The 16457-nt window shown below is 41.8% G+C and overlaps 1 protein-coding gene across 3 annotated transcripts in view; it reads right to left on the bottom strand.

The window, feature by feature from the left end:
* The window catches only part of NUP58 (nucleoporin 58), a 54381-nt gene that overhangs the window by 3951 nt on the left and 33973 nt on the right, over positions 1-16457 (bottom strand). For all 3 annotated transcript variants that reach the window (XM_065404508.1, XM_065404516.1, XM_065404499.1), the window contains one exon: positions 14705-14800. In XM_065404508.1, the coding sequence (XP_065260580.1) occupies positions 14705-14800 (96 nt within the window). The remainder of the gene's footprint in view (positions 1-14704; positions 14801-16457) is intronic.

Genomic DNA, 16457 nt, shown 5'->3' on the forward strand with positions numbered 1-16457 from the left:
TGCTTTTTCATATCAAATTAGAAATATGATCAAGGAAATGCCATGAATATGATTAGACTTTAATAATGTATTCAGTGAAACTTTTGTTTGATTTAACTCTGCCAAAAGGATTAAGCCATATGCAAAATGTATTAAAAAAACAACCTATCAGATGAACCAGATAGCTCTCTTTTTGCTATAATTACAGATTTGGTGGAAAAACCTTCACTGTGCACACAACTGATCTTTCTTTTAAGAAAAGTTTACCTTACAGTAACCGTGGTTCTTTGAGATATGCATGTGGATCCCACTCTAGGACTAGCATATGATTCCTGTGCATGAGATTGCAATCTCTGAATAGCAATGTCTGTTGAGCCTCGCTGCAATGTCCTTGTGCCCCCCATCCAAGAGCATCATGGGCAACGCAGCCACAACCATCCCTCAGGTTCCTTCAGAATCCCAGGTAATAAGGACTCTAAAAAGTGGCGATGAAGGGCAGGTCCTGGGATGCACACGGATGACACATAAGAACGGCCGTACCGGGTCAGACCAAAGGTCCATCTAGCCCAGTATCCTGTCTACCGACAGTGGCCAATGCCAGGTGCCCCAGAGGGAGTGGACCAACAGGCAATGATCAAGTGATCTCTCTCCTGCCATTCATCTCCATCCTCTGACAAACAGAGGCTAGGGACACCATTCCTTACCCATCCTGGCTAATAGCCATTAATGGACTTAACCACCATGAATTTATCCAGTTCTCTTTTAAATGCTGTTATAGTCCTAGCCTTCACAACCTCCTCAGGTAAGGAGTGCCACAAGTTGACTGTGCGCTGCGTGAAGAACTTCCTTGTATTTGTTTTAAACCTGCTGCCTATTAATTTCATTTGGTGACCCCTAGTTCTTGTATTATGGGAATAAGTAAATAAACTTTTCCTTATCCACTTTCTCCACATCACTCATGATTTTATATACCTCTATCATATCCCCCCTTAGTCTCCTCTTTTCCAAGCTGAAGAGTCCTAGCCTCTTTAATCTCTCCTCATATGGGACCGGTTCCAAACCCCTAATCATTTTAGTTGCCCTTTTCTGAACCTTTTCTAGTGCCAGTATATCTTTTTTTAGATGAGGAGACCACATCTGTATGCAGTATTCGAGATGTGGGCGTACCATCGATTTATATAAGGGCAATATATTCTCCGTCTTATTCTCTATCCCCTTTTTAATGATCCCTAACATCCTGTTTGCTTTTTTGACCGCCTCTGCACACTGCGCGGATATCTTCAGAGAACTATCCACGATGACTCCAAGATCTTTTTCCTGACTTCTTGAAGCTAAATTAGCCCCCATCATATTGTATGTATAGTTGGGGTTATTTTTTCCAATGTGCATTACTTTACATTTATCCACATTAAATTTCATTTGCCATTTTGTTGCCCAATCACTTAGTTTTGTGAGATCTTTTTGAAGTTCATCACAGTCTGCTTTGGTCTTAACTATCTTGAGCAGTTTAGTATCATCTGCAAAGTTTGCCACCTCACTGTTTACCCCTTTCTCCAGATCATTTATAAATAAGTTGAATAGGATTGGTCCGAGGACTGACCCTTGGGGAACACCACTAGTTACCCCTCTCCATTCTGAGAATTTACCATTAATTCCTACCCTTTGTTTCCGGTCTTTTAACCAGTTCTCAATCCATGAAAGGACCTTCCCTTTTATCCCATGACAACTTACTTTACTTAAGAGCCTTTGGTGAGGGACTTTGTCAAAGGCTTTCTGGAAATCTAAGTACACTATGTCCACATGTTTGTTGACCCCTTCAAAGAACTCTAATAGATTAGTAAGACACGATTTCCCTTTACAGAAACCATGTTGTCTATTGCTCAACAGTTTATGTTTTTCTATGTGTCTGACAATTTTATGCTTAACTATTGTTTCGACTAATTTGCCCGGTACTGACGTTAGACTTACCGGTCTGTAATTGCCGGGATCACCTCTAGAACCCTTTTTAAATATTGGCGTTACATTAGCTATCTTCCAGTCGTTGGGTACAGAAGCCGATTTAAAGGACAGGTTACAAACCCACCACCACAAAGACTCCAGTTACAGCAGATTAAGTAACCCGCCTTTCTTCAGGTATGTGTCTGTGTGGATCTCACTTTAGGTGCCCCATCTGAAAGGTGAGATAGAGGAGTTCTGACTACCACTGATTAAAAAGTGATTGTAACACTTTCCTGCCAGATCTGTCATCTGATCTTGTGGCCAGGTCATGGGCATAGTGTAACAAAAGGAAAGGGATCACTCAAATAACTGTCTTGCAGATTTCAGATGTAGGGATGTTTCTGAAGCATGCAGAAGAGGAAGCCTGTGTGCTAGTGAAATGAGCTGTGATGTTTCGAGGAAGAGGTCTACCAATCATGTGAGAGACTGAAATACACTGGTTAATCCATTTAGATATCCTCCTGGAAGAAGTGGTGTGCCCCTTAAAAGTGCTACTTATGGCAACGAAACAATACTAGGGAGTCTGCCTAAAGGGCTCTGCCCTATCAAGATAATATAACAATACTCTTGAAACATCCAAGTTGTTGATTTTCTTCCCTCCTCTTCAACCCTTCCCCCCCCCACGGAAGACTATGGCTTTTGGAAAGAAAATGGAAAGATTAACAGATTGATTCAAATGCAAGCCTGACACAACTTTGAGAATAAATTTGGAAGGAAGTCTCAACACCATCTAACCTCTGTTTAATGTTGTGTAAGGAGGGCTAGCCATGAAAACGTCTTATTTTGCTGACCTTCCTGGTTGATACAATGGCAACCAAAAAAGGCCATCTTGACAGCAAGGTAGTGTGGAGCGCATTCAGAGAGAGGGTCTCCATGAGGTTTGTAGGAACAATAGTAAAATACCATACCAGAAGATGTTTTGTAGCTAGCAGGTAAGTATACAGTAACCACTTTAAAAAGCTGGATACAGGGGGGCAAGGGAGAGAAAATAAACATGACTGTACTGGAGAATGGCATGCTAAGCTCATTATAAGGTGGACCATAACTGAACTAAGAGTCCAAAGTGTTTCAAATACAAAGTATAATCAAGGACTTTAGGTATAGGAGCCTCCATTAGGTCAAGGTTGTGTGTGGGGCTGCCCAAATTGAAAATCTTTTCCATTTACAGGAATAATTTTTTCTTGGGGAATGCTTTCTGCTTTGCAGTAGGATCTTCTGTACTTGTAGAGAACAGTAAATCAATAGCACTCAACCAGCCAATATCCAGGCTGTCAGATGTAACAATTTCAGGTCTGGATTTAGTATTTGACCTTGATTCTGTGATACTATGTTTGGACAATCTGAAAGTGGTATTGGATGCTGAATAAATGTCTTGAGGAGATCTGTTAGCCTGAATTGTCTTGGCCAATATGGAGCTATCAGGATCAGTATGAATTTTGCATATCACTTTGGTTATCGAAGTAATGGGTGAAAACATGAGTCTCTGATCCCATGGTACACGAAAAGTGTCTTAGAATCCTGGACTCATGTCTCCATTGGAGCAAAAGGCTGGACACTATGTGCTGTTTGATGACACAAGTCTATAACGGGATATTCCCATTGGTGAAACATTGACACGATGGAGTTCTTCTGAGATCATGTGGCTGGTAATGGATTGGCTGATTAGGAGGTCTCCTAAATCATTGCCAACTCCTAGAAGACAAAAAGAGTTACTTGGGTTATCCGCTGTTGGCACCACGTCCATAACTTTCATTGCCTCCTGACACAGGAGTGATAAGCAAGAACCTCTTTGCTTGTCTTATATAAATGTATTGCTGATGGTACTGTCTCTGAGAATCTGAATCATGGAATTCTGTAAAACAGATATGAATGCAATGCATGCTAATCCGACTGCTCGTAATTCTAAAACGTATATGGGTGGAGTCACACTTTTTAGGGACCAAGTTCCTTGTATATGGAGTTGGCCAAGACATGTGCCCCCACCTGTTCTTGATGCATCTGTGATCAGTATCTTTGTAGGAGGAGGGGTGGAATGCTCTTGAGGTCTGACCTTCCATTCAGTGCTGATAAAATGTGAGCAGGGACCATAACTTAAATACCCATTTGATTTCTCCTGGGGTGATACACAGACTTTACCTATGCCCATTACAGTGCTGGCTAAAGTTTGGCTAGTGGTGTCCCATACATGCCAAACTGATATGTGGCCAATAAGTTTGAGGCAGTTTCTTATTGCAGTTGATGGATTTGTTTTGATACTGGTAATGATCATTTGAATAGACAGAACTCTGTTGTTGGAAGATATGCCTTAATGATTTGGAATTGACTAAGGCACCTGTAAATTTTATTGTTTGTGATGGGGTAAGAGATAGTTTCTCATAAAAATTCTCAATGGAGCTCCAGCTGTCTGAAAAGGCGAAGGACATAGATCCAGGCTGTGGTGACTTCCTGATGAGACCTGTCTTTGATCAACCAATCATCTAAATATGAGTAGACGTGAATGCCTCATCATCTCCTCAGCTGTGCTGCCCCTATTCCCAGACACTTAGTGAAAACTGTCGCTGCTCTGGAAAGACCAAACAGTAGAACATTCTATTGATAATGATTGGGACTCACTGCAAATTGTAGATATTTCCTGTAGGCTAAATGAATTGCAGTATGGAAGTATGAGTCTTGGAGGTTGAGAGCCACAAACCAGTCCTGAGCCTAGGAAAGGGATGAAGAAGGTAAGCATTCCTATCCTAAATCTGAGACAGTGTATATGTTGTTTTTGTCCTATCCTAGACTCGAGAGGACTAGACACCCTTTTTGTTTTGAAACAAAAATATCAAGAGCAGAAACCCCTTCCCCTGTACTCTAGCGGTACCTCCTCTTTGGCTCACAAGCAAAGCAGGGAAGTCATTTTTTAGCATTTTGTAAGAAGGATTCATGAAGAGGGATGGGGAAGGGTAATGGGGCAAGGAAACAAACTGGATGGAGCACCATATGAGACAACTTCCAGCACCCATTGGTCAGTTGTAATTGCAGTACAAGCCTGATGGAAGAAAGCAAACCAGAATCTGAAGGCAGGATCTGGGGATGGCTCTTGCCTGATTTTGTTGTGGTTCTTAACCCGTGTGTCATACCTGCAGACTAAGACTGATCAAAGACCAAGAAAGATTAGCTCCTCTGAGAGAACCTTGGTTTCTTTCTGGGCAGTTACTCAGAAGACTATTGCTAAGGGTAAGTAAGGGTCTTCTATTGAGACTGCCCTTGGTATCTCAAAAGGCTTGTCATTTGGCCTGAGGCACAGGATGCTCAATGAGCAAAGTGTGGCCCTGGAGGCCTTAGGGAGTGTAAGGCATCACTGGTGACCTTCAGCAATGATGGTTTTCAACTCTTCTCTGGAGTTGTCAGGAGTTATCTGATGTGGGACAGGGTTTTGCAAAGATGACTTGATAGGTTCGTATTCATAGCTGAGGTGACGCCGACAAATAAGCCTTTCTTCCAAAAAGGTCTAGTTTATTTGGTTCTTGGTCTTTTGGAGGGTTTTTAGACTCTTTAGATTTCTTGTGGGCAGAAGAGAGACCATTAATGAACCTGGAATTGGGTGGTTATAAAATTGTCCCTTTTGGGGTAACTGGTACTCCTTTTCCATTCTTTACGCAGATTGAAGCAAAGTTGTTGACACCTGATAGAGTCTTAGCTGGTTCTAAGATGCCCTCATTAATTGACAGTGCTATTCTGGCAGGAGCAGAAGAATGCAGCATATCTGAAAGCTTGGGAGCTTCTTCTTCAATTATTAAAGTCTCTATTTTGAGGATCTCCGCTGTATGAGAAAGCAGCCTCTGGAAGGCTCTAAAATCACCTGGGACTGGTACAGGAAACAAGAGTGTTTCACTGGGAGAAGACTGACTGGTCTCAGAGGATGAAAGGTGTTGCTCAGAGGGCTCTGGACCTGACTGTTTCTCCTGTGAATGCTATTCTTGCTCCTCCCTGTCTGTACCACACCCCCCATCTGTAGAAAAGGACCATGGCCTGTGTTTTATTGAGTGGTAAGATGGAGACCAGCTCCTGGATACTGACGACCTCCATCTAGAGTATGCCCAATAGGACCAACAGGGATCCACTTGGCTCTGGTAACGCTGATCAGACCATTGCTATGCCTGAGATGGATGAGTCAAGGCTCTGAAGTGAGCATCCCTGGTTTGTAGAGCAAGGCTTTCTCCTGGTTTCTGTGACACAAACTGCTAGACGGCAGAATGAAGGTGTTGCCCAGTGAAGGAGAAAAAGAGAAAACTTTCTCTAGAGGTGGCACTGATCTTGAGGAGGACTCAGTACCAAGAGACCAGAGGTTTGTATGAGTGCCCACCGTAGTGACATTGATGTGGAATGTGGTGCCAGAGACTTAGCTTCTACCTTTAACCATTAATTAAGGCTTCTATCGGGAGTGTCAACGTCAATAGCTTCCAGCATTGTCACAAGTAAGCACAGAAGGTGCCCTGTGCCTTTTCAGTACTGAGCCAGAAATTGAGTTGGTGTCATTTGTCTTTGGGCGCAGTCCTCCAGTCCCAGAGGAAAATGAGTTTTTGAATGTCTCCTTGTGGACAGAGGGGGATTGGTGGTGGGAGCAATATTCATTTGTCTGTTTAGATATTCATTGCCTAGAGAAGGCAATAACAGTCTTCAGTGCCATGGTGGTAACCAATACTGAGGTAGTCTTCAATGGTCCTATATTCTTGCCTGACAGTGCTGTGGACTTCTTGCTAGTACTGACCTGGGGTGCTGTGTGCTGGCTAGCAGGGACACTGGATGACTGGGACTTAGTAACAAGGATTAACCCCAAGATCGAGATCTCAAACACACGGCCCGTGGAGTTATTTGCTGTGGCTGCCAAGCTCCTCTCCTCCACCGGTCCCCTCTCCCCCGCAGCGTGCCGTGTCCCCACTCCTCTGCCTACCTCCAGGTGCTTCCTACCACCAAACAGCTGTTTGGCAGCACTTAGCGCTTTCCAGGAGGGAGGGGGGAGGAATGGGGAGCCACACACTCAGGGGAGGAGGCGGAGAAGAGGCGGGGCTGAAGCGGGGATTTGGGGAAAGGGTTGGAATAGGGGCAGGGAGGGGCTGGAGTTGGGGTGGGGACTTTGGGGAAGGGGTTGGAATGGAGGCAGGGCAGGGGCAGGGCCTCATGGAAGGGGTCGAGTGGGGGCGGGGCTTTGTACCTTTATATGAAAAGGTGTCAGTGATGCGGCCCTCAGGCCAATGTACTAGTCCTCATGTGGCCCTCGTGGTGATTTGAGTTTGAGATCCCTTCCCAAGATGGAACTGGTCTCTTCTAATGGCCTGAAGTCCTTCTCATGGATTGTTCAAGGAGCTATAAATTTATCCAACTGTCCCTGGATTTTCTTGTCTTGGTCAAAAAGGAAGTGTATCCCATGCAGCAGCCTGGAACATGGCTCCCACCAAGACAAAAAAGAAAAAAAAGACAGCGGCTCTGGCCATCTGTAAATGGAATGAGCCTCACAGATGGGCATGGTCTGAAGCCTGAGGGCTTTGAATCTGCCACTTTAAGCAAAAAGTGGAGAGAAAAAAGTTAGTTACTTTTCCCCCCTTTTTGGCAACAGTGCAGTAAAACAAAGAAAAGAGGGAGAATTTAAAGGGAATTAATCATAACTGACTAACTAAAAGAAGCAAATTTTGCTAAGAGGTAGTGGGTAGTCACTGCTTGTTCCATCTCATTGCTGGGGTAGTAAGAAGAAACTGAGGAATGGTTGCTGCTGCTCTGCCCTTTATGCTCTCAGATGGGGGCAAGAGGACACGTATGGTACAGGGGTGGCCTAACAGATACCACTATTCCACAGCTCTGATCTCGTGCACATCAGGTGCATACATGCATGAAGTAGGACCGACATGGACACAATCGAAGAAGAAAACTTGATACAATATTGCATAAAATGTAAATAAGAAAGATACTGCATTACTAGATGTATTGTTGTATGGGTAAAAAGTTGGCTGCCATTGGAAGCAGTGAGTAAATATTAAACAATGTATTTTTTTTTTTTTATTAAAGTGAGGGAAGGTTGCTAGTGGGGCCCAGAAAGGATCAACTTGGGGAACTACATTTTTCATTCTAAGACAGTGTAAACTATATAATTAAAAAATTGGACATGGGATAGATCAAAAGTTGGGAATTATCTGTGAATCCTAGAGATGGGCTGTGATAAATGAAGGGGGGGTAGCTCCCTTTTATGGACAACCATACAGTCAGTAGCTATAGAATCCTCCTTAGCCGCTGTACCCTAATTGCCTTAACTGTAAAGGGTTAAGAGAAGCTTAACCAGAGTTGGCACCTGACCAGGGGAACCAATAAGGAGGCTATACCCTTTCAAATTGAAAAAACTGCTGGGTGTGGGAGGTTTTTTCTTGGTCTCTCAGGCTGGAGAGAGGGGAAGGCAGCAACAAGCTGTAAGCTTTAAGCCAGGTATGGGAAATCATCAGCATCATACTTAGAAAACTCCTAATTTGGAACTCCAGATATGTAAGTAAGTAGCATAGGAAAAGTTAAGACAGATGCGATTAGGAACCTTTTTGGTTGTTTTGGTTTGTGGATTCCTCTGTGCTAACCTCAGGTACTTTTGTTTTGCTTGTAACCTTTAAGCTGAACCCCAAGAAAGTTATTTTTGGTGTTTAATCCCTAAAGCCTAAGTTTTCAGATGTGCTTCTTTTTAAATAAATTTTACCTTTTTTAAAAGAATCCTTTGATTCCAAAGTCCTTAGACAAGGGGTTGGTCTGTGCTCACATTGCTAAGACAACTGGTTGGTATTTTATTCTCAAGCCTCCCCAGGAAAGGGGGTTAAGAGGCTTGGGGGGGGGGGGGATATTTTTTTTTGGGGGGGGGGGAGAATAGGGATTCCAAGTGACCCTTCCCTGAATATTTGTGAAAATCACTTGATGGTGGCAGCAATATCTGTCCAAGGCAGAAGACTGTGCCTTGGAAGAGTTTTAACCTAAGCTGGTAGAAGATAAGCTTAGGGGGTCTCTCATGAACCCCAGAGTTCAGATTGGGGGGAGTATACCCTGACATGGGCAGATTAGAAAGAAATTTATGGTAACACATTTTACGGAAGAGGAGTCAGATCTAAACTCAAGAGCTGCAATAATGGCACATACATGCTCCCCTAGACCCAAACCACCCTACTGACTCTGATTAAAGAAAAAGCTGCAGAAACAAAATACAATTCTCATTACCTAGGACAATCACAAGGTTCTACAAAACAATGGTCTCAGTGTTGAAGTCCTGCAAACAGTGCCTGGGGAAGAGGACTGACTTAAATGATGTTTTTTTTTGTTTTGTTTTTTTTTAATAAGTGTATCCAAGCCCAGTTACTCCATACAGTAAATCTATACTGTAAGATCACATTCAATCCAGAGGCCATCTGACACAGGCAAAGATTAATGTATTTATACACTATCAAAGTTATCTGGAGATTTGATTTCCATAATCTCTTCAATTTAAATGATATTGTTTAGATTTGCAATATGGTTTAAGTGATTCATAACATTTCCTTATCGATCTCCCAGTTCAGAAAAGCTTTCGAACACATGCTTAAAGTTAGGCATATGTTTCAGTTCCTTGCTGAATCAGGGTTTTAATGAACACCCGCTTTGTAACACAAAACTTTAAAGTACTGCATGCCTTAAGCCTTTTATACCATTCATTTAAAAATGTTTAATACTAGAGTAACAAAGTTGCTTATGAAGATTAAGCAAGTTTTGCACTTCGTAGTAATTCAATGGGAAAAAAAAGGTTACTAACCTTCTGTAACTGTTGTTTTTGTGAGATGTGTTGCACATGCCCATTCCATGTGTGTGCATGCCCTGAGCACACTCACTGCAAGATTTTTCCCTCAGTGGTACCCACCGGGGCAGCTCGAATGCCCTCTGGTGCCATGCACCTATAGCGCCGTTATACAGTGCCCAGCCAACTCTGCACCCTCTCAGTTCGTTCTTTCTGGAAAACTCTGATGCAGAACGGCAGGAGGGTGGGTCGTGGAATGGACATGTGCGATGCATGTTGAAGAGCAACCAAGGTTAGTAAGTGTTTTTCCTTCTTTGAGTGATTGCACATGTGCATTCCACTCTAGGTGGCTCCAAAGCAGTTGAATAGTGGAGGGATCAGAATTCATGGACATACTGACTGCAGGACAGCTCGACCAAATTTGGCATCATCCCTGGACTGTTGAGTGATGGTATAATGGGAGGAGAATGTGTGCACCTATGACCAGGTTGCTGCTTTACAAATATCCTGAGTAGGGATCTGTGACTGGAATGCTGTTGTTGATGCTTGCAACCTTGTGGAATGAGCAGTCAGGTTAGCTGGTAGCAGAACACCTGCCTGGTCATAACAAGTATGAATATATGAGGTGATCCAGGATGAAGCTGTCTGTGAAGAGACTGGGAGACTCTTCATCATATTAGATACAGCTACAAACAGTTGGGTAAATTATTGGAACAGTTTAGTCCTTTCTATGTAGAAAGCCACATAGTGCATCTAACATCCAATGAGTGAAGATGTGGTTCCTCCCTATTTACATGCAGCTTCGGGTAGAAGACAGGTAGGTAGGTAGATTGCCTGATTGCTATGAAATTGCTAAACCACTTTTGGGAGGAAATGGGTGAGGATGTAAATGCACCTGATCTTTAAAGAAGACTGTGTACAGAGGTTCTGATGTGAGGGCATGGAGATCCGAGATCCTTCTGGCCGAAGTGATGGCCACTCAGGCTTGGTCTACACTATCCGCCTGATTCTGCGGGTAGAGATCGATCTTCTGGGATCGATTTATCGTGTCTCATCTGGACGCGATAAATCGATCCCAGAAGCGCTCCCCCGTCGACTGCGGAACTCCTGCTCGCCCAGAGGAGGAAGCGCTGTCGACGGGGGAGCTTGCCTGTGCCGCGTGGACCCGCAGTAAGTAAACTTAATTCGATCTAGGAAACGTCGACTTCAGCTACGCTATTCTCATAGCTGAAGTTGCGTTTCCTAGATCAATCCCCCGCCCCAGTGTGGACCTAGCCTAAGAAAACCACTTTCCAGGAGAGGTATAACAAACAGCAAGTTACCCAAGATTCAAACTGTGGTCCCATAAGCTTTGATAGATCAAGTTCAGGTCCCAGGGAAGAACGGGCTCTCTTACTTGAGGGTATAACCTTTGTAGGCCCTTGAGGAATCAAACAGACATGTCATTTGAAAAAATGGACCGGTTATCCACCCAATAGTGGAAAGCTGGTTTTGCTGCAAGGTGAATCTTGACAGAGGAAATAGCTAAGCCTTGCTGCTTCAGGTATAAGAGATACTCAAGAATTTCTTGCAAGGATGACTGTGTGGGTGAAGCCCTGCATTGGGATGCCCAGACAGAGAACCGCTTCCACTTTGAAAAGTAAGTATCCCTGGTGGAGCTCTTTCTACTACCTAATAGGACCTGATGAACTTGCTCTGAGCAAGCCTGCTCTCTGGGATTTAGCCATGGAGCTTTCAGGCTGTTAGGTGAAGGGAGCTCAGGTTCAGATGGAGCAGCCGATCATTATCCTTAGAGATCAGGTCCAGGTGTAATGGAAGCGGGATGGGGTCATCACTGAGAGGCCTAGCAGAGTGGAGAATCAGTGTTGATGGGGCCATGCTGGGGCTATCAGAAGAACTCGGACCTGGTCCTGGGTGATCTTTAGCAGTACTCTGCACGAGCGGGATAGGGTTAAAAGCATAATAAAGATGTCCTGTCTATGATATCAAAAAGGCATCCATTATAAAACTTGGACTGTGACCTCGCTGGGAGCAGAACTGGTGACACTTTCTGTTGTACCAGGTTGCAAATAGATCTGGGGAGTCTGGAAAACGTCCCTCGCCACATCTGGGCAAAAGGACCAGTCATGGTGAGGAGAAAGTCCTGCTGAGGCGATCTGTCAGGTCTTTTTGCGTTCCCAGAAGGTACGAGGCCACAAGACTGATTGAGTGGGCTGTGCAAAATTCCCATAACTGAATCGCTTCCTGACATAGGAGGGAAGAGCAAGCTCCTCCTTGCCTGTTGAGATAAAACATGGCTGCAGTGCTGTCCATAAGAACAAACAAGTTTCTGCCCATAATGTGTGGCAGGAAGGCCTGACAGGCCAGGTGAACTGCTCTGAGTTCCCTGACACTGATGTGGAGTGAAAGTTCCTCCAGAGACCAAAGGCCGTAAAAAGGGAACGCCCGCACAAACAAACAGTGAGCAGATCCAACCACCAACTGAGGGAGATGAGGACCCACGGAGGTACTATGAGTGCGAAGTCCAGATGGTAGCGGTTTGGTGAGTACATTGAGGCCAGCCATGTCTGGAGGGGTGTGACGTGCAGTCTTGCCTGTTGTACCACATATGTGCACAAGGCCATGTGACCTAAAAGTCTCAGACAATTTGTGGCTGTTGTGACTGGACGACCTTTGAGGTGAATCATCAGGGATGTGATTGTCTGGAAACGACCCTCTGGGAGGTAGGATCTGGCCTGAGTAGAGTCGAACACCACTCCAATAAACTCTATCCTCTGCGCCGGTGCGAGGGTAGATTTCTCTACATTTATCAGAAGGTCTCGGGCTTTGAACGTCAACTGCATAAGCTGAATGCTGGACACTTCCGGAGCCCTGGACCAGCCCTTGACTAGCCAGTGGTCTAGATAAGGTTAGACCTGCACCCCTAACCTCCTCAGGAAGGCTGTCACTACCGCCAGACATTTTGTAAACATCCGTGTAGCTGCAGATAGGCCGAATGGGAGGGTTCATTACAAATCTGAGGAACCTTATGACATATTGGTATATTGATATATGTAAAAAGGCATCTCTTAAATTGAGGGCAGCATACCAGTCCCTGGGATCTAGGAAGGAGATAATGGATGTCAGGGATGTTCTAGATAATACTTAGTCCTGCCTTGAGTGTAGGAGACTGGACTAGAAGACATCTGCAGGTCCCTTCCAGTCCTACAAGTCTATGATTCTATGAACTATGTATAAATATAAGAAAAAGAAGACCACAGAGAACTTGCCAAAGCAAGGATAGCAGTCCCAGCGACCATCACAGGTGGTAAGAAGGAACTGAGAGGGCATGGGGCTGGCTGGGCACTTTATACCAGTGCTATAGGCGTACAGAACCAGAGGATGTTTGAGCCACCACAACGGGGTACCACTGAGGAAAAAATTTCCAGCAACTGTGCTTGGGGCACGTACATTCCTAGGGTGGAATGCACATGTGCAATCATTCAAAGAACTTGACATTTTTATCATTAATATATGAAAAATTAGTAAATAACTTATTTTTGGCTTAATGTAGTTCAAGCAGCAGGAACCTGTAAGAAAATTTAATTATTATAAAAAGTAAAAAGATTTGAGCATTATATAAAAATATGCATTTGTTACTAAATACGAAGAATGCTAGCGTTCCAGTTTTGCAATATGCAGATTCTACCAACAGAAACGACATGCACTTTACCAGGATGTTATGCATTCATGAGCATTAGCCACCCAAATCAAGCAAACATTTATTTCCATTTTGTAATGTGCTGTTTTAAACTAAAAGCATTCTTTAGGCCTCATTTGAAAGAAGAATCATCCTAAACTAAGAAAGAAAAAGCATGGATGCTACACAATAGAGGTAAAAATTAATGCAGTCCTTATTTGATGTAATACATAAATTAATATGAGCCAGAGGAGTCCACAGGAAAAATCAGCAATATTATTTCAGCGTTACTGAAAACCCTTGTTTTTTAGAAACAGTTGTAATTAGAAAAACAAAAGTAAAAACAAAAAAATACTATGATAAACCAATCCTGGAAGGCAGACATCTACTCTAATTTTCTAGAAAGCAAAAGTGATGATAAACATATGTTCTAATAACTAAAGCTAATTACAAAATTAGACATGGGTGCCAAATGAAAGAGTTAGATTTCAAATACCCAAAGTTTGGGAGCAACGGGTCCAATATTCAACATCTATTTTATCACTAACAAAAGATTAAGAATCAAATGAGTAATAAGTAGGAAGTTGCCAAACTGACAGCGGTATGAAATAAAAAGTGTATTCAGATGTTGAACTATATGAGAGGCCTCAGAATGAGACAAGTTTTCAAAATAAAATCCTTAATTTATATATAGGAATTATGAACGTACAAACTGACAATTGCATACATAATTTGCCTTTCTGCATATAAAATGTAGGCATTTAGTTTTACAAAGGTATCCTTAAAGTTTAGTTATTGTAAGGTAAATTCTGACTAAAAAAATAAGAGCATTTAACTATTGGTGAATTAAGCAGAACACATTTTAGAAAACAACAAAACTTAAAATAACCTTAAAAAGTCTACCTTTCCCTTGTATTCAAATAGCGAGCGGTGACTCCTGTGCCTCAAACTACATCTGATGTAATTATTTTTTTTTAAACTGTAAATTATTAGTAAAACAGGAGCTATCATTTATTGAAATCAGTAGTTCCCTTTTAGGGAGACAGCATCCAAAAAGGGGCATTTTAGGGGTTGATTTTTTTCCTCTCTAAAATCAATTTAGTTTAAAGCAAGTATTTCTTTAGTTAAAATAACATTTTTCAACGGTTTTATTGTAAAGGCAACTTTAAGCATGTACATGATATTGTTTTCAATTAGTTTTTTTAAAGTGAAACCTGCAGTTGGATTATGCATTTGTACTTTTAAGACAAATTTGAATTCAGATAAAAGCAAACCTGCACTAAGACTTCCCGAGGGTTTATTTGTAGTTCCAAATCCGAACGATGGTGCGCCTGTGGCAGTGCTTCCAAAAGCAGAGCTACTTCCAAATCCTAGTGGAAGAGTAGTAAAGACATGCAACAACATAAAAAGCAGGTAGCATAGAACACTGCAATTTAAAATTTATAGTTTTTAGACAATAATTTAAAAGCATATTTAATCCTAAGAATTATTTTTAGTAAATCTGTTTCACTACTCAAAGTGTCCTGCTCTAAATGCAGCACTAACTGAATTCTGCAAAAAAAAACAACCCCTCTACCCTGCCCCCAGCAATGCTCAAACAGAAAAGCGTCTGAGAATCATAGAAAACTATTAGTAGTTTTATTTAAAAATCAGATACTGAATGGTAAGTATTAAGCTATAAACAATGACTGCAGTTAAATGGAAATGTCTGTGGTCATAGTCACATTATTCTATAGCTATTAAAATACAAAAAGAGGATGAGTCCAATGACATCATTTCACTCCACCACCAATAGGTTAAAAACCTAAGCAAATTCAGACTTAAATTACATGAATAGGCTAGGAATTCTAGCTCCAGTAACCTCAGGACTTGTCTACATGATAAAAAATTGCCCCGTTTTAACTAAAGGTGTTATTTAAAACCAAATTTAGTTAAATGGGTGCCAAAGGCTGCATGGACACCTTTAATTTGGTTTAAACCCTGCTTATTTCAATTCAGCTTAAATCAATTAGGGATCAGTTTAAGATAAATCAAAATAAGCCACATTTTAGTTGCAACTTCCTTGTGTAGACAAGACTTTAGCTGAGATGAAAAGTATGAGGTAAAAAGCTCTAATAATTAAGATAATAAAGTATCTGGCACTCTTAGAGGTAGAGATCACTGTAATAGGAAAACAAGTACATGAAATTAGTTTGGTCACCTGGCTCTGATAACCTTATAACTACTAAGTTCGTATGAAATAGGATTTCATCAGAACTACTCAACTACATCCTTGCAGAAAAAGGGCAGCCATCTTTTACTCTATAGTTATGTAATCTCAAGGAACAATTTGATTTAGTAGTTCTGAGATGTTTATATTTTGAGACTAGACCATTCAAAATTTGCTTAGAATGTAAGATTTTTGAAATACTGGTCACTATTAACATATACAAGGAAAAGTAAGCACACATTTGATGTTTGAGGAAGAGGCTATGGGATAGGAAAGATTAAAAATCCATTCAGTAGCTTTAACTGATTCTTTTTAAAAGAGAAAAGCATTCAAACTCGTTAAATGATAGCTTTTTAACTAAAGCTTGAAAATAAGGGTATGAAAAATATTCACATTTTTAGCAGAACTATAAAATCTACTAGTCTTAATTTACAAATATGAATTTTAAGGTTTATAATTGTAGTAATTCAGGACATGTAAGGTTCCAAAATATTGATTCTATAGACAAGAGGACTTTGCCTTTGTACCAGAGAAATCTCTCTATTTTACAGGTGAACAAATTGTATCAGTGTAAGGTTGCTCAGTGGAGCAACATTTCCCATTTTTTGCCCAATCCAATTATAAATGGATTATCAGATACGTGTTAGTACCATTAGTATAGGAATGTTGTTTTAATTAATGAAGGAGCAGGCATCTACACTCCAGGAATACTAACTATACGTGCAACTGTTAAGACTGTAACTTGTGAATATGACCAGTAAGAGATTTTGCAAGCGAAGAATGTAATTTGGAGAATGTGTGTCTAATAACCCATTATG

Source organism: Emys orbicularis, chromosome 1 (assembly GCF_028017835.1).
Source record: "Emys orbicularis isolate rEmyOrb1 chromosome 1, rEmyOrb1.hap1, whole genome shotgun sequence".
NCBI classification, from domain to species: domain Eukaryota; kingdom Metazoa; phylum Chordata; order Testudines; family Emydidae; genus Emys; species Emys orbicularis.